This window comes from Trametes versicolor, assembly GCF_000271585.1.
Source record: "Trametes versicolor FP-101664 SS1 unplaced genomic scaffold TRAVEscaffold_1, whole genome shotgun sequence".
NCBI classification, from domain to species: Eukaryota; Fungi; Basidiomycota; class Agaricomycetes; order Polyporales; family Polyporaceae; genus Trametes; species Trametes versicolor.
In genome coordinates, this window is record NW_007360321.1 from 3481952 (window position 1) to 3498953 (window position 17002).

A 17002-nucleotide genomic window follows, 5' to 3' on the forward strand; every position below is an offset into this window, starting at 1 on the left:
GATGGCCAGGAGAGCTGGAAGAAACCGCCGCTATATGATGAGCCAATTGCAATGGCTTAGGGAAGCCAGGATCATGCCGAAATAGCCTGCACCGGCATCATCATGCGTCAGCCGAAAGAGGACCCACGCCTCTTCACCAAAGGTATGGCCATTTTGGGCGCCTATCTTCATCCGTCCCTTGGGCGCGCAATTGAGCCCTCGTGAGCCTGGCAAGAATCAGAACTGATAGCGAGGAGCATGGCCCGTATGGCGCTAAGAGAAACCCGGCCGCAAACAAACAACTTCTACTTTAAAAGTCGATTTACCAAAAAAAAAATTCGCCGAAGAGGCCTCAAAAACGCAAGCAACGGACAAACCTCGGCGCTTAATTTATGGCTCCAGTTTACGCTTAACCACGACATGCAGTACGCCATTCGACGCGTCTAGGCGATAGCTACACGCTGAGATTATCACCGTGCGGATCGGAGCCCGGATGACGGAGATATGGCCCAAACAAAACCGAAAAGTTAGCGTTTTTTGATTTGGCCATACCTTTGGTGAAGTGGCGTGGGTCCTGCCGAAAGACCGCCGCTACTTCATGGCCTCACATAACATGCACGTATCGTGCACATGCAAATAATCTCGCTGAAAATCCCAAGAGAGGTATTGGTAGCTTTCGTACCTGAAAACATTCAAGTAAGGTGAGTGTGCCTGGTTTGCAGAGCTTTCGAGGGCAAGCGATTAGGCGATCACCCGGAGAAACGGTTTTAATAGACGGTCATGCCGTACGTCATCATCCTGAATTCCGGGGTGGCTGCCAATGGCTGGTATCAATGGATAGGATATATAGTAGGTCGATACGCCCGAGTAGCATCGGAGTTACAGTCTCAAACGACTTACCGCTCGAAGCGGCCCGAGTGCAGCGGCATCGTTCATCAGGCTCGTGTTGTGCGCCGGAGCGCGGGGATAGTTGCATGCGAATAGAAGTACAGGGTTTACGTAATGTGTTGCATGGAGGTAGGAGTAGCGTAAAGGATTGCCTGATTGTGCCCAGATAAATCCCACTAGACCCAGAGAAAGGAGGCGGATACCCAAAGCCCAAAGGAAAAGACCACAAATAACCCTACGGTAGAAGTACAGTGAACGACCACGCATGGTCGGCGAGCAAAAGGGTGAGAGGATGGAATAGCTTGATGAACACGGTGCCGCGATAGGGCCTGCTCAGCCCACACGTGGGCATTTTTCCAGCCGCGCCAGCGCGCCCTGACACATAAAGTTCAGAAGATGCAGCCGCCGGTAGTCACGATACGGAATGCGGCACGTCGGCTCACCTGGGGCAGCAGCATTGCGTCCTCGAGACTGCGCACGATGATCAGAGCCCAGTCGTGGCAGTTGGCGCTGTCCTGACCGCGCTTCCGGTTCTGGGAGTTGACGAGCTCGGCGGCCGTGTCGCTATACGCTTCGAGCGAGCAGAGCACGTTGTCGTTGATCTCCCCGAGGAGGATCCTGCCTCCATACGCGCCGGACGGATGATTGCTCGTCAAATGGACGCGCCGGACTACACGGGATTTATAATATTCGCCGTATTCGTTCGATACCTGAAAGTGAGCGGGAGGTTTGTTCAGACACGCTGAAGAGATTGTAGAATAACTTTACTTGCCTCGTACACTGTGGCGTAGGCACGATCGTGAGCCTCGTAAGTCACGGCTAGCGTCCAATGTTTGGGAGATAGCTTGGAGGTCGCATTGTACCACACCAACCAGAGATATCCGCCCATAGCAGGGATGACTGTGAGACGGATGAGGGATGAGACAAGAAAGAGAGGTGCGACGTGAGTGTGGGTGGGGAGACTCACAAGATTGGATGGTAGGCTGAAGGGCCTTATATGTACAGGCAGGGCGAAACGCCGACGGAGCCTTCCGTGTACTGTGAACGGTTATTACATCTCGGCATAAGAGCGCATAAGGGACTCGACTAGCTTTAGGTGCTCGTTGGGGACGTCGGATCAGGAGAGAAGGATGAGAGTACGAGGACCATGGGCCGGTGTGGAAGCAGCGTGTGAAGGTGCAGATAAAGGGGAGCCCGGGTAGCGCAGGACGAAGGCGCCAGCTTAGCGGTGGATCTTCTAGGTTCTCGTGCACCGTCGTGTGTTCAGTGCGTGCTGGGAGGAAGCAAGCCGATGGGAGAAATCTGCAGAGTCCGTTCGAGAGCCTGCGCCGAGTCTTGCCGCTAACATGCTGCTAAACTCGATCGAGATCCAAATATTCATCGTCCGCGGCTACCGCACGTGGCCCGCCGCATGCCTCCATCCGCGAAACTTTGCTAGGCACGGCGCGTCCTCTCCTGCTCTGCTAAGCCTACTGGTTCTGATTTCTGCCGACAGTGGACGGACATTGCTTGTCCTCATTCCCATATCGACTGGCTTCTGTCCTCGCGGATCTCAGCCATGTCCGGTCCGCAGAACGCGCAGGACTTCATCCGCGCTCTCAAGGCTTCCTCCGACCCGCCTCATGTCGGAGGGCCGCTCAAAATTGACATCGCTACGGAGGCATGGCAAAACACTCAACTCTATGTTCCAAACAAGGCGGAGGCGATCGTGGAGTGGATCCTCACGCGGTTGCTGAAAGACAGGTCAAAAGATCGGTATGAACCCTCCCTCTTCCTGCCGAGCGCGCTGTAGACCCTGCTACCAGCTCCAACCCTGTACGCGATTCTCGGTATTGGGCCCTCCTCTCCAAGGTTCTAGCAGTCTCCGGTGCTGACAAACACGGAGATCATGGCCGTGCTCTGCGCGCATGGCTCGTGCCGCTACTGAACCGCGTCCCCACTGCCCCCGTCGTCCTCTCCTACCTCGAAGCTGTCGCCACAGAAGGGTCACTTGACGGCGCGCAGCACGCGCTCGTCACCCAATGCATCACCGTCCTCTGGCCTCTCGCTGTGCCCAAAATCAACCCTGAAACGTTGCTGGAATGCTTCGGCGCGGCCCTTCGCCTCATCGTGGCACTCGGTGATCCTGACCTGTCGGGCGGCCGTATGCAGGCACTAGATGACCGCCGCGCGCTCTCGATCATCGTTTCATCCTACCGAACAGCACTTTCTCACTCGGGGTCCAAAAGGAAGGTGCGGGACTGCTTGCGAATCTTCCGTGCAAAGTGAATGGCTCACGGATATCACCTGTCCAGCAACTGTACACGCTCTTCTTGCAAAAGCACCTGGACTCCTGGTTGCAGGTTGCCGCGCGGAGTAGCGAAGGCGAGGGTGCCCAACCCTCGCTTGTATCCGACGTCTATGATGCCGGCATCGAGACTATATTCGGGCTCGATATGCTGAAGCCGGCGGTGGACCAGAAACACGAGGCAGCGTTGACGGAGTCTTTGGAACGGACGCTGAAGAGCCTTCCCGGAACTCTGCTCCGGACGCTTCCCCGCCTCTTCGCTTCTTACGTGCAGATGGTGAAACGTCATAAAGGCGCGCTTTTCGGACAAGGGTCCAGTCAAGCACCGGGCCATACTGCCGAGCAGCTCCAGATTGCGGCAATGGCCTTCTACAGTAGCTGCGATGCTTTGGCGTGCGTAGGCAAAGACGACGCCAGTTGGCGCTGTCGTGTTGCACTACTAGAGGTTGTGGAGAGGGAGAACCTGTTCAGTCCGAAAGACGACGATGCACGAGCGCAGCTTCGGCTTGACGGAGATGCAGCAGCAGATGCACTTTCCAACGCCTGTGACGGTCAGTACTAGGCTAAAATCCATCCTAGTGTCTTTGCTTATGACAAGTAGATGAGCAACTGGTCCGAATCGACAGCGCTGTCAAAATTCTTTCGTTGTTGACCCGCGTCGACCACGATTTGATGTCCGTGAGGTCTGCAACCATCTTGCCCAGGCTCGCTGCGGTAAGACTTTTTGATACCTTTGTCCCCACACGGAACGATATAACCGGTTCTTTAGATTCCCCCTTCGGTACCTTCTGCGCTCGAATACCTTGACCTCCTTTTAGAGTACGACTCGAAGACACGCAGCCTGCCAACGTCAACCATGCACATCTCCAGTGCCTTCTCTGTCCAGCATTTGCAACGCATCCCTGGAGGCCCTAGAGCCGCGTACACGGTCATGTCCGCTGGCCCTCTGACCAGCCTACACTTCCTCGACCGGATCTCCAGCGCGGTCCATAGCTTCCTAACACCTGGACAAGTGCTCGAGACCGTCAGGGATGTTTCACGGACCCTGACGGGCGCGTACGAACTCTTCCTCGAAGAGGAGTCGAAACTCACAGCAGACCGTGGCGACGGCCCGAGGAAGAAGCGCAAGAAGGACAAGGATGCACCCACTACGCAGGACGGCACAGAACCGGAGTACTACGCGGTCTCGTTCGCGCTTATCGCAAAGACGACGGTTGCCGTATTGCGCTCACTTCCCCTGCATACCCTAACCGAGGACACGCGGCTGGAGGTTCAGCATGCGGTGGGCGAGGTGCTCTCCGCGATCGCTTCGCGAGCGTTGACAGACGGCCTCCTCCACTCCGATATGATGCAGTCATGGCATTGGCAGATGACTGTCGCCGGAGCCTTGTGTCTGCACTATGGGCTTGTGCGTGCGCCTGGTCTAGAGCAGCAGCTTCATCTTGAGAAATCTCTATCAACCGCCATGCTCACTCTGGTATCAACGCCTGGGGTTGCCCCGGAGCTGATTGTGGAAACGGTAAATAATTAGTTGTCAAGTTTTGTGCGCGCGCTCATGCGTGCTGCAGTTCCGGACGTTGTTGCACCAATGCAGTCTCGAGACTCTCAAGCCCACAAAAGTGCTGGACAGGCTCTTAGCGCACCTAGAGACCCATCTACCCTCCCGGGACGTTGCTTGGTCAGGGAAGGCGCACACGTTGAGCTCGGATGCCGAGGCCGCCCTTGCACTGTTGCATCTGTTGGCAAACCGTTGGCTGCCTGACTTTGAGTAAGCAGTCGCTCGCACAACGTTACTGCCACCACTCACATTCTTGTAGTACGTGGTCCACTTCGGAGCACCGCCAGCAATTCGCACGGATATTGTCGGGCGTCAAGCTGGACGATGCCGTGTCTTCCTCGCCGTCAGGTTTGAGCGCCCCTCTCGTGATTTCGCGAATGTTGCACGATGCGCAGTTTTGGGAGCTGCCCAATACGAGAGGTACGTTCCGCTAGATGCAGCGTCAGTGCTAGTGTGCTTATCGTCCTGAACATTAGATGCGTTCCTCGCGCAGGTCAACGAGCAGACCACTGCCTTGGATACATTTGGGCTGGCAGAACTATTGGCGCAACTTGCAACAAAAGCCACCTATAAACCTTCCAAGGGCGTCCCCCAATTTGCCGCTGCGTACGGTATCTTGCTGCTCGCTCCTCCGGAGTACCTGCCTCGTCCCACGCAAGTTGAACTCCTGAAACGCGGCCTCATCGCCGACGTGCTAACATTCCAAGCCCTGCGCTCCGCTAAGAAGCCTGCGACTACACACCAGCTCCTTGTCATCCGAGAGTTCCTCCGCCGCACTATCGCTTTCCTTGGAAATTTGGAGAGTGTGGTAAGTGCTGGCGAAAAGTGCATGTCTGGCAAACACTAAAACGCCACATAGATGACGAAAGAGTTCTTGTACTACCTGATCGAACACGCATCTCCCGACACCCAAAACAATGTTGCGACAGGAGAAGACGCTAGCTCAGTCACCATGGAGTTGATCGATATGTACCAAGGGTAAGTATCTGCGACACATCCTCCTGTATGCGCTAACCTTCATGCCCTATAGTGTTCTCGTCCGCTCCGCAAAACGGGGTAATGTGGAGGTGGTCACGGATTTAGTGAACCGCTACGCTACATCCTATATGACCGAGAAGTCGCTTGCGGGTAGACGTTCTCCGCTACTTCTCATCGACGCCCTAGTGCGGGAGGGTAGCGATGCGGAGTATGTCTCATTACTTTCATCTGCTGCATCTTTCCTGAATACGTTACAGTTTCCCGTCGGAAGTCGTGCAAGCCGTACGAAATATGCATACGCAGATGCTCGTGGCCAGCAAGAAGCGTCTCTCCCTTTCTCCATCCGATACCCACGACGTGCCCATCGATCTGGATGTACTGGATACGTGGTCGCATGCACAGACGTTGAAACGTTGGCTCAAAGAAAAAGGTAGGTTCGCGCTAGGATACGCTGTACCAGTCCATACCTGACGCATATTGCCAACAGAGGAGGAAGTGCCGCTTCTAGGCAGGTCTCTTTCACAGCGTCTGCTTTCCTGGGCCGGCGACCGGCAACACGCTATGGCCCTTGCTCCGGTGGTATTATCGATCTTGCTAGGAGAGGTACAGACCGCAATACCCGCTGAGCGCGCAGAACGGCTGCAGTACCTAGTGGTTATGTTCTTGTCTCTGACCCGCGCCTGTCGACGAGGTGAGTATTTATCCTCATGTGTCATCAGCATGACCCTTATGCGCCTACAGATGTGACCATTCTAGATTCACGAATGGGTACCGCGTGCCGGACGTTCTCAGTGGAAGACTTCGGTGTCCTACTGGAGTTGCTCTACGAGGGGCTTCCCATAGGGTGCGGGCTTTCAGCTCACGACGTCGCCAGTCTCATCCGGTTTTCTGGCATCGTACTGCACGACGCACCTGAAAGTGAGTTATGACAAGACTTTGGTATACATCTCTTTGATTCTTACATGCCTTGTCAGGCACTTCCAAAATATGCCAGTCTTTCACCACGCGGTCTTTGAACCTGTTCGCGAATGACGAGCGCTTCATATCGCAACCAGACCTTCGCAGAGAAGTCGTCGATTTCATCGTCCGCCAGTGCAACGATAGGGTAAATTCGTCTTATAATGACGTACGGCACGATACTCATGGTGCCATCAGCCCGCCTCCCTTCGCACGGCCGACCTCTCCAGCCTCTGGTCCATCCTGCGCGCACTACTCGCGGGCTCGTCCACACACGAACAATCCACCGACACTGCGGTCTTTCACGGCACCATTAACATCCTTAGCGCGCTCGTCCGCCTGCGGCGGGACCTCGTGCTCAACACGCTCCCACAGCTCGGCTTCGTCCTGCGTCAGCTCGTCTCCTGCTTGCGCAGCCTCCGCCCGCAGCTCGGCGGGAAGCAACGGCGGCTCGTGCTCGACACGCTTCCCCGGTGGCTCGCGCCCGCAAACGCGCTAGGAGCACCAGAGAGCCGCGCGCTCGCCCGTCTGCTCACAACGCTCACGGTGAAGACGATGGTGCGCGGACACGACGCCGCGCAAAAGCCGGAGGCGCTCGTGCGTCCGTTCTCGAAACACGCCGCGTACGTGCTCACCGCGTATGTGGACGCAGTCGGGGACCCGCTGTGCTTCGTGCCTGGGCCCGTGCGGAAGGAGCTACAACCTGGCTTGTTCGCGCTGTGCGATATGCTTGGGGAGCACAATCGGGACGCTATGATGGTGGCGGCGCTGGATGCGAGTGGAAAGGCTACGATGAAGACGCTGTGGAAGGAGTACGAGAAGCAGCGGTATGTCGGGAAGGGCTGAGCCTACACGCGCTATGTGTAACAATCGCTGGATACGACTGTTCCCTCTGTCCTGAAACGCGGGCGAGCGTCAAGAAAAGCCGTCTAAGATAGGATACTGAACCCCAAGCAAACAGACAGCATACAAAGCACAGAGTTATTACAACATGGGTTGATGTCTACCAACAATCGTCCCTCTCCTTCCCATTCTATGGTGCGCGTTTATCCCTTATGGAAGAGCGCCTTCGTCGGGCGGCACTCATGCCTTCACCTTGACGTACATGTTCTTGGGCGCCTTGCCGTTCGTCAACGGGGTTTCTGACTTGACAAACCCAGCAGCCTTCTTCTCCTCTGCAAGCTCGCGGATAAGGGAGAGCAGATCGTCAACGACCTGCGGCGACGTCTGAATGTGCACCACAAGACGCGAGCCACCGAGCTTGATCGGCTTGGGGAGGTCGCGCGCACGCTGGACCAACTCCACGTATGAGATCCCGACGGGCGTGGGGTCGAAGAACACCTAAATTCATGGGTTGGTCAAGCATCCTCGACGTTTTGCAGGGAGAGTAGCTTACCATGCAGGTCTCGGCGCTCGTGACGCTGACACCGATCTCGCGGAGGCCGTCCGCAAGCCGCTGCGCGAGCGTGTGCACGGCAGGGAGAAGCGGGAAGTTGTTCGTGAGCGCGTACGCTGCAGCGGCGGTCATAAATCCGGTCTGGCGCATACCACCGCCGAAGAGCTTGCGGAACCAGCGCGCCTTCGCGATGTATGTCTTCGTGCCGACGAGGCACGACCCGATAGGTGCACCTACATACCCGGTGAGCACGCGACGCAGCATCAGAAGGTAGGAGGGAAAAAATAACTCACCGAGGCCCTTGCTGAAGCACAAGCTGACGCTGTCAAAGGGAGCACAGAGCTCCGAGATAGGCGTCGCAGTCTCAGCTGCAACGTGCCAAATCCGCGCGCCGTCGAGGTGCATCTTGACGCCCTCACGGTGCGCGTACTCGGAGATACGGATGATCTCGTCCTGCGGGAAGACGGTGCCGTTGAGGGTGTTCTCGAGCGAGATGACCGAGGTCGGAGAGCTGCGGCGCAGGTCAGCAGAGGTCTTCGTGGATGAGAAGGAGGCGTCACATGCCTGTGGAGGTCCGTCCCGAGCACGATGTTCTCCTCGATATCGGCGAGCGTGAGATGGTGCCCTGCGCCGCGGTCAACGGAGTCAGCGAAGGTGGCAAGCGTTGGTCGAATTGGAGGGCAGCTTACCGTTTGAGGGGATGACCATCTGCGAGTGCGCGCCGGAGTGGAAGGCCGTGCCACCGGCTTCGTACCTGCGCCGGAGATGAGCAGGAGATTTGCGAGCATGCGCATAGCTGCGGAAGCTTACCGGACGATGTGCGAGCGGTGGTCGCAGAGGACCGCGTACGGGGGCTGCATCAGGTGCGTCCTGAGCGCGATCTGGTTGGACATGGTCCCGGACGGGAGGAAGAGCGCATCCTCCTTCCCGGTGACCTTTGCGACGTGCGCCTCGAAGGCTAGGGTGGTGGGCTCATGGTAGACAGCGTCGCCGAGGGACGCCCTCGCGGCGTACATGTACATGTCGGGCGTAGGCACTGACTACCATAAGAGGCACGCCACGATGTGATCGAAGCGGCCTGACTAACCTGTAATGGTGTCCGCTGCAGCTCCGTTAATTTACGAACGTGCTTCCTGCGCGAAGGGACTCACAGATGAAGCTCCTCGAGACCTCCTCGAAGCCGCGCTTGTTATCCTGGACATGCTCCGTTCACCGCTGCCGCTATCTCTGTGTGCGCACACCACTTACTTCGTCCTGGGTCAAGGTGAATATGTCTGCCTTGAGCTCTGCGGCGATCTGCGCGACGGCATCTTTGTTCGCGGCCATGCTGAAGGGTCTTCTGGAGTACGAGGAGGAGGTGCGGGGGTTGGGGTGGTGTGAAAGCAAGCTGGATAGCGCACGGCGGATGAGAGACATGGGCCCTGGTACCCTCCCGTAATAAATTATTCCTGCGTGGGTCCGGGCCTTGTGCCGCCTGAGCCAGTCGGAGGCCGGGTCAGTCAGCAAGAGTCAATTGCACAGAATCGCAAAATCTATAGCAAGGGATCGGCCCTGACCCAAATTAGATTATCGCCCACGTGGCTTTGCTGTGCCGGCGCTCGAGCAACTTGCCGCCGTCCTCCTCGCGGTGATCGACGAACAGACCCTTGTCCACGACCTTCACGCCCCCGGTTTCTGTCCTCTCTGGTCCTCGGTCTCTCCGCTAGTATCTGCTTTCGCGCCTCTGTTTGGATATCTCTGTAAACTCGTCACGATGGGCAACGTACGCGGCGCACTCTGGCTATCGATCGACCCGCGCTCATCTTCGGACAAATTTGCAGGGTGCTAAGGCTCAGCAGAAGAGGGAGAGGAACGCTGCCAAGGCAGGCGGCACGGCGAAGAGCCAGACAAAGACGAACCAGGCGGCGTTGAACATCATCTGCTCCGTCTGCAAGCAAACTTTTGTCAGTCCTCCACCGCTCTACGCGCCACCCCTCCGCGCTGACCTTCATTGCAGTTGTTGACCACGCGGCTTCCTGCGTGAGTAGTACACTCAGCGCTTCAAGGTGCTGTATCTGACATATCAACAGCCTTGAAGAGCATGCCCAGAACAGGCACAGCAAAACTGCAGCGGAGTGCTTCCCTACTGCCCCCAAGTAGTGCATTCTCTGTTTCTATCGTGTCTTCGTCGATGTAGATTTTCCGGGTTTGGAGTCATGTAGTGGCGTGTATTAGATGGTATGCATTGATTCAGCCTATAGCATGCGGATTTAGGCTTTTAAGCCTTCGGAGATTACCCATGGTCTGTCAAGGAATGTGGCAATTCCTCAGCAAGGTAACATTTTGAACTGTCTGCCTCCGCGAACTCACCTATGGTTGATCATATACTTAAACATCAGACTGCCAGTACTCATGAAATTAGCACAGGCGTAAGAACGTAGTTCACCTGTGTTTTTATGTACTCAACGGCTGAAGTGGATATTCGCTGCGCCCTAGGCACATTCCTCGCGTCACGCGTCTGCTGAACGGGTGTGTAATTTCGCTACTTTTGCATGCATGCCGAGTGTTCGTTTGAGGTGGTGTGTGCAGTGTATTAGGTGGGTGTATGGATACAACTATAGCGCAAAGTGAAACGTCGAGGGATCATGCACCCGGTAGGTCTTGATGTGTGACGGCCTTCATAGTGAGAACCCTCCGGGGGCACCTCCTCCGGCTGCCGCGCCGACGTTCTGCATCTTCTCCCCGACCTTCTTGTTCACCTCGAAGAACTTCGACACGCAACGGTCGATGCAAACGCTCTCGCCCTTGTTGAGGTCTCCCTCCGCGTACCGTGGGCTGATGCACTTCGCGTGACATGACCTGTTGGCCGGTCAGTATGCGTGCGTCCATGACGCGTCGTTCTTAGTAGACTGACGTGACGAGACGGTTAAAAATGTCTGTAATCATGTCGAGCCTGTAAGAAAGTCAATGACCGCTCTCCGGACGAATTGGCATGCTGGTACGTACTCCTGGGTAGCCATATCTACACGCTCCTGGTTGACACCACCAGCAGAAGGTTGCGAGCCGCGGCCAAGGAAAGACATTTTTGTTGAAGAGGTAATGGGAGAGAAGAGCGTGTAGTGCGTGGACAGAGAGAAGACAGCAAGAGGAGGCGTGTGTGGTCGGAGAAGGTCGCTGGACGAGTGGACACAAGCGCCCGACGCAGCGCGACTGTGTCACCTTCCCAATGCGGAACGAAAAAGTTTGGCCTTCGCGCGTTTGATCGAGCAAAGTGCCACAGTCTGAGCAGCGTCTCCTGCAACCATCTCCCTCGCCGCGCTCTCGACCACCTCTAAGCTTGTTCCTCGCTGCTGTATTGCAGCGCAAGCTCGCGCTATGGCAGAGTCTTCGTCTACTCTCGCAGTGCACCGCTGTCGTTTCGTCGACTTCGCGCCCTCGGCAGTCACTGCACTCTGCTTTCCTCCTCTGCCTCTGCCGTCTATCAAGGGAAAGAAGGCTGCGAACAGTCAGACTTTCCCTGGGTTCGGACCACTAGTTGTCGGGCGCGCAAATGGGAACATTGAGCTGTGCGAGTGGACCGGGTCAGGTCCTCGCAGCCAGGCGCCCCAGGCATGGGTAGTCCGCAAGGTGCGCCCGTCCGTCGTCCCCTCGCGCGTAGTTGGCTTACAGTCAGTATGCAGACACTCGTTGGGCCTTACCCATCAAAAGTCGAATCCCTCGCGCTTACCTTCCGCTCGCCGCGCAAAGCGGCGCAGGAGGAGATCCCCTCCTGGTCGAACCTACGGCTATTCAGCGCGGGCGGTGGTAGCGAACTCGTCGAGTGGGACATCGAGAGGGGATGTATCAAGGTATGCCTGCCAGTCCCCCACAGCTTCGCGCAACGTACTCATTTTCCGCAGCGTACCGTAAGCTCGCAAGGCGGGCCCATCTGGTCCATCTCACCCAACGCTGCATCCACAATCCTCGCGCTGGGATGTGAAGATGGTTCAGTCCGGCTCCTGTCCCTGCTGTATGACCAAGTTACGCACCTGCGCCGTCTTGACCGTGTGAAAAGCCGGATTCTTAGCATTGCGTGGGGTCCGCCCGTACCGCGGACGAAAAACGCGCAGAAAGCCGACGCGGACTCAGACTCGGACGACGATGAAGACGAGTGGTCTGAATCGTGGCTAGTGACCGGAGGGTCGGACAGCAGCATACGAAAACTGGACTTTGCGACCGGTCGTGTGCTGGAGCGGATGGGCACTGACAAAGTTCGTGGGGAGCGGACGTTGGTATGGGCAGTAGGTGTCCTCGGGTGAGTGTGTTTATGGTGCTCTTTGAATACAAGCTGATATCGGTGGTCCAGGGATGGCACCATCGTTTCTGGAGACTCCATGGGCAATGTAAAGTTCTGGGACCCCAAGACTTGCACGCAGCTACAGAGCTTCCAAGGACACGCCGCGGATATCCTGTGCCTCACAATCGGCTCTGTACGCTTCTTAACCGCTTGCGTCTTGAAATCCTCTCTAACCAGTCATTTCAGGACGGCACGGCTGTATATACCTCAGGCGTCGACCAAAAAGTCACCCAATTCTCATACGTGAAGACCTCGCGCTCCGACACTAACCCGTCGCCCCTTGCTCCCCGCACCTCCGGACGATGGGTCCAAACCTCCTCGCGCCGTCTCCACTCACATGACGTCCGCGCGCTCGCCATCTGGCCGCCATACACACCTCTCCCGCCCGCGCACCAACGACACTTCCCCGCGGACGTCGCACCGGTTCTCGCCTCAGGCGGTCTCGACATGTCCGTCGTTGTGACGCCCGCTGCGCTCCCGACCGCGACGCTGGCGGGCAAGGTGACGAACCCGCTCGCGACGAGCACCACAGCGACTTTCGAAGATGCGTATCACCGCAGATTGGCGTATACGAGCGGCCCTGCGAGCTCGTCCGCCGTGCACCTGGCGAAGAAGGCGCGGTTGCTCATGTGCACTCGTGACGCGGGACTCACCGTGTGGCGTATTGCCGCGAAGAAGAGCGAGGAGGATCCAGACTGGGAAGCGCCAAACACCCAGGATGGGTGGGAGCGGGTGTTGGACATGGATTTGAATGTGCAGACGAACATCGTCGCGGGAGCCATCTCTGACGACGGACAGTGGATCGCGGTCGCGGACTGGCACGAGACAAAACTCTTTCAGCTCAACGAGCAGGTAAGCATCTATCCTGTGTCCTTGATATCGCCTGCTCACGGTCCACTGTGCAGAAGAACGGCGACTTGAAGCCCCGTCGAATACGCGCGTTCCAGTCCATGCTCCAGAGCCAGCTGCCGGGCATATCCTCCGGCGCATCCTCGTTGCTCTTCACGCCCGACTCGTCAAAGCTTGTCCTCGCCACTTCCACCACCGCTACCGTGCTCATCATCGACCTCGGCTCCGCGGACAGCCCCCCACGGATCCTCCGTAAATTCGAGCAGCACCGTCTGCGCGAAGGCTTCGTGAACGACCGCGTCATCAAGGGCCGCACAGGCCCGTCAGGCAGCACTGACGGTGACATCTCGATGGCCACCGAAGACCAACCCGAAGACGCATCCGACTCCGAGTCCGACAGTGACGCAGACTCAGACATCGAGGCCTCCAAACGCGTCCGCACCACCATCACGCGCCTCGCCGTGAGCGCCGACGGCCAGTGGCTCGCGACGGCGGACGACCGCCGGCGCACGCACGTCTTCAACCTCGACGCCGTGCAGCACCACTGCGCGCTCCCGTCCTTCCCGCGCGCCATCCACGCGCTCGCGTTCGACGCGGCCACGCTCGTGCTCGGCTTCGCGGACAACGCGCTCGAGGTGTACGACGTCGAGGCGCGCCAGTTCCCGCGCTGGGCGCGCGCGCTCGTGCACGCGCTCCCGCAGCGCTTCACGCGCCTGCACGACCCCGTGCTCGGGGTCGCGTTCGACCCTGGGGCCCGCTCTGGGTCTGGGGGTGCAGGAGGAGGAGTGGGGGAGGAAGGGACGGCACAGCAGCTCCCGCCGAGGACGGCGCTGCTGTGGGGCGCGACGTGGCTCTGCAAGGTGAACCTCGCGGAGCGCGCGGGCCCGGACGCGTTCGAGAAGCGGCGGCGGGGGAAGCGGAAGGCGGTCGACCCGGCCCCCAATGCGAACGGGCGCGTCGAGGTGCAGATGGACGCGGAGGGACAGCAGGGGCAGCAGCAGCGCAACTTCAAGCTGGTAACGCACTACCGGCCGCTGCTGTTCGTGGACTTCATCGCGCCCGGGGAGCTCGTGGTCGTCGAGCGGCCGCTGGTGGACGTGCTTGCGAAGCTGCCGCCGGCGTACTTTAAGCCGAAGTACGGAGCTACGTAGGTGTTGGTGGGTTTGTTGGGAGCGGTGTTGGGTGGGTGTAGGGTGCCACGAGTGTCTATGGGCATTAAGGGGCGTGTACGCCGATGCTATCATCTATGTACATGATGTTGAGGTAAAAGTAGGCTATATGACTTGCGTATGGCGCGAGTGAGAGAGATCGTGCTAGTGCTACAGTATACATATATGTTGTCCAAACCCGGGTAGTCGTGGGTCCATTATGAACCGTGTATAGTCGTAAGGTGGGAAACCAAGGCCATGAAAGTCGACGGGCTCACTTCAGTGTGCGCCGCATGCCATCGTCGCGATCCTGGACTTCGTCCTCTCTGTTGGTGCAAAAGCGATCAGTAACTCGGTTTAAAGCTCTGAAACCAGAGGAGACGCACTTCGCGTTAAGCAGGGAGAGGTACAACGTCCAGAACACGCCGCACGTCGATTGGAAGGGGACACGATACGGCAGCGGCATGAAGCGGAAATTAACGAGCTACGCAGGACCAACGACGTCAGGGGGAGCAGCGCGGTGAACAACAGAAGAGATGCTTACCTGCGCGAGGGGCCAGACCTGCCAGTTGGCGAGGATAGCGGGCTTGTAGAGGTCGCTGAACCTCTGGCCGATGTGCTTTGCGTCGCGGCCCTCCATGATACCCATTGACCCAATGAACAGTGAAAGCTGTGGGAAGCATACAATCAGATGCTGGGTCTGGACCATCTATCGCAGTAGCACACGTACACCAATGGGGGCCCTACAACATGGGTAAGCACAGGTCCTGCGTCAATGTGGAGTGTGGTACTCACATGAGGAGCTGGTCGGCGCCGACGCGCCTGGCGAGCGCACGCACGCTCACCTTGCCAGTCTTGCCGCCTAGCGTACGCAAAGGGAAGTTCTTTTCAAGGAAGAAGTTCCATCGACCGATAACAGGGCCTGGAGGATGCACGGTAAGCACAGGACGCACGGCCAAACAGTCCGGAAAGGCAACGCACCCATTCCGAAGCCGAAGGCAAAGAAGCGCAGCGTGCGGGGAATGTCATAATGCCAGTGCGTCGACCGACGTTTCTCCTCTTGTTTATCAACCTGCAGGCGATCAGAACGATGAGTAATCAGTGAGGGCGCGACGTACGAATTTCTGGGTGAACTGGGCGACGACGTCTCCGAAGGCGTTGAGCGCGCCGTTGGTGAAGGCGAGCGTCGTATAGGGGTGGGTCTCAAAGGATTGCTGGTATGCGCGAGCGAGTGCGATGTTGGCCATGGCAGATGAGAGAAAAGACAGTGAGGACCTGGCTGTGGTCCGAGCAGTGATAAAGCAGAGAAGGACTCCACCGAGCTCCTGTTCTGCGGGGCCGTCTCAAAGTTGCACCCACAATCCCTTGACACGGGCGCCTGATGCACAAACCATCATCGCTCTGACGTCACCCTGTACCAAACGCCCGCCGCGAACTTTCCACCGCCGTCCAGGCCAGTCGAACACGCACGCCTATCGCGCTCGGCAGACAGCTCGTAGCAACACTACAAATTGATTGCATTCGCGAAATCACGACCTGGCAACCGTCACTCGACATAATCAGGCACAGCAAAACGGGACACGAACTCTCTCATAGCAGGCGCAGCTTCCCCGTCACCTTGTTGATGAGTTCCACAGGAGCTGTTCGACGCCAGAATCAGCCGTAGAAGTTCACGATGCTCGTGGTACTAACCAGGACCAATGCCCAGCACCGTGCGTGAGCCCGCAGCGATTTGTGTGCGGCCGCTGTATACCGGTGAGTATTGTACTCTGGGGAAGAACACGCGTGCACTCACGCATCAACTATCGAGCGAGCCGCCAGGTTCAAGCTCTTCGCTATCGCTTCTAGCTCTAGTAGCTCATCTTCTGAGTTCGCCTTCAAAGCGATTTTGGCTTGCCTGGCTGTACCTTCAGAAGTGCTATCTACAGGACATGTGCAGGGATGCGTACCCTGTCCGCTCCCAATGTCTCAAAAGCTAACACAGATATGAGGATACATGCATGTTCATTGTTTCGTCGAACTCACAGCAGGATTGGTCTTCTGTAGAATCTTGTAACAGGCGAGAGTGGCGTGCCTTATGTGGAGGCATATTATGAGCAAACAATCAACACACCATGCCGCTGATACCTACCCGCATCTACAAGGAGCAATGAGAGGCGAGAAGTGAAGAACTTAAACGGTTCTCTTACTGTGCTGCTACTTTGCCAGTGGACATCCCGAGGTCAGTACGGACGACGAGTACCTAGCAAGGAAATGTATTGGCGACGCGACTTCGCGAGAACATGAATCATCTACCATCTTGCATGGCTCAAGGAAGCCGGGCTTCACTGCAGAGAGGTCCCCGTCGGCGACATCTTCCTCGCTGTCACTTTCTTCAGACTGCGCGTCCTCCGTAGGCTTCGGTGCAGCAGACGCGTTTGCGGTAGATGCGGTGTTCCCTTTGCCCGTCAGCGCGCCGAGCGCATACCCTGCGCTGAGAGACGCGAGCAGCGACACTGCGAAGACGACTGGAAGCCATGTCAGACGGGTGCGAGCGCGACGAGCAGGAGGTGTGCAGACCGCTTTGAGTGGACGAGAGCGAAGACATGGTGTGCCGGCAACCGCCGAGCCAATCCGCGCCTGCTTTCTCGACTTTTTGCCCGGCGCT

At 57.6% G+C, this 17002-nt stretch overlaps 8 protein-coding genes across 8 annotated transcripts; 3 read left to right on the forward strand and 5 right to left on the reverse strand.

Moving 5' to 3' along the window:
- Positions 1–930: 930 nt before the first annotated feature.
- Positions 931–2125, reverse strand: TRAVEDRAFT_25911 (uncharacterized protein). The gene is made up of 5 exons (XM_008033689.1): positions 1959–2125; positions 1835–1905; positions 1640–1767; positions 1311–1577; positions 931–1242 (listed from the first exon to the last, which is right to left on the reverse strand). The coding sequence occupies exons 3-5, from the start codon at positions 1754–1756 to the stop codon at positions 1201–1203; spliced, it is 426 nt and encodes a 141-aa protein (XP_008031880.1). The 5' UTR covers positions 1757–1767; positions 1835–1905; positions 1959–2125; the 3' UTR covers positions 931–1200.
- A 300-nt stretch (positions 2126–2425) lies between these two features.
- TRAVEDRAFT_42303 (uncharacterized protein) lies at positions 2426–7493 on the forward strand (the record flags this gene model as incomplete). The annotated part of the gene is made up of 15 exons (XM_008034023.1): positions 2426–2622; positions 2673–3099; positions 3162–3705; positions 3756–3868; positions 3924–4673; positions 4723–4922; positions 4972–5132; positions 5189–5520; positions 5572–5690; positions 5743–5898; positions 5948–6120; positions 6178–6381; positions 6432–6608; positions 6665–6795; positions 6846–7493. 15 exons carry the CDS (start codon positions 2426–2428, stop codon positions 7491–7493), a joined length of 4332 nt encoding a protein of 1443 aa, XP_008032214.1.
- A 133-nt stretch (positions 7494–7626) lies between these two features.
- Positions 7627–9441, reverse strand: TRAVEDRAFT_55693 (threonine aldolase GLY1). The gene is made up of 9 exons (XM_008034217.1): positions 9292–9441; positions 9195–9237; positions 9131–9145; positions 8854–9079; positions 8733–8797; positions 8608–8668; positions 8337–8554; positions 8044–8276; positions 7627–7988 (listed from the first exon to the last, which is right to left on the reverse strand). The coding sequence occupies exons 1-9, from the start codon at positions 9367–9369 to the stop codon at positions 7731–7733; spliced, it is 1197 nt and encodes a 398-aa protein (XP_008032408.1). The 5' UTR covers positions 9370–9441; the 3' UTR covers positions 7627–7730.
- A 276-nt stretch (positions 9442–9717) lies between these two features.
- Positions 9718–10269, forward strand: TRAVEDRAFT_140166 (DUF1909-domain-containing protein). Its single transcript, XM_008034963.1, has 4 exons — positions 9718–9805; positions 9864–9986; positions 10040–10062; positions 10113–10269. The coding sequence occupies exons 1-4, from the start codon at positions 9797–9799 to the stop codon at positions 10180–10182; spliced, it is 225 nt and encodes a 74-aa protein (XP_008033154.1). The 5' UTR covers positions 9718–9796; the 3' UTR covers positions 10183–10269.
- A 461-nt stretch (positions 10270–10730) lies between these two features.
- Positions 10731–11105, reverse strand: TRAVEDRAFT_76337 (mitochondrial import inner membrane translocase subunit tim10; the record flags this gene model as incomplete). The annotated part of the gene is made up of 3 exons (XM_008034964.1): positions 10731–10881; positions 10937–10975; positions 11029–11105. Coding segments are annotated over 3 exons (267 nt in total), but the record flags the coding sequence as incomplete, so codon positions are not given.
- A 292-nt stretch (positions 11106–11397) lies between these two features.
- TRAVEDRAFT_33624 (WD40 repeat-like protein) lies at positions 11398–14358 on the forward strand (the record flags this gene model as incomplete). The annotated part of the gene is made up of 6 exons (XM_008033815.1): positions 11398–11649; positions 11703–11870; positions 11922–12316; positions 12368–12491; positions 12545–13210; positions 13264–14358. 6 exons carry the CDS (start codon positions 11398–11400, stop codon positions 14356–14358), a joined length of 2700 nt encoding a protein of 899 aa, XP_008032006.1.
- Positions 14359–14629: 271 nt separating this feature from the next.
- On the reverse strand, positions 14630–15602 carry TRAVEDRAFT_42308 (uncharacterized protein; the record flags this gene model as incomplete). Its single annotated transcript, XM_008034024.1, has 7 exons — positions 14630–14681; positions 14742–14839; positions 14900–15025; positions 15086–15098; positions 15151–15277; positions 15337–15427; positions 15474–15602. The coding sequence occupies 7 exons, from the start codon at positions 15600–15602 to the stop codon at positions 14630–14632; spliced, it is 636 nt and encodes a 211-aa protein (XP_008032215.1).
- Positions 15603–15945: 343 nt separating this feature from the next.
- TRAVEDRAFT_109475 (PTH2-domain-containing protein) lies at positions 15946–16737 on the reverse strand (the record flags this gene model as incomplete). Its single annotated transcript, XM_008034965.1, has 7 exons — positions 15946–15995; positions 16048–16100; positions 16151–16252; positions 16305–16330; positions 16381–16429; positions 16545–16597; positions 16651–16737. Coding segments are annotated over 7 exons (420 nt in total), but the record flags the coding sequence as incomplete, so codon positions are not given.
- Between the last annotated feature and the right edge of the window lie 265 nt (positions 16738–17002).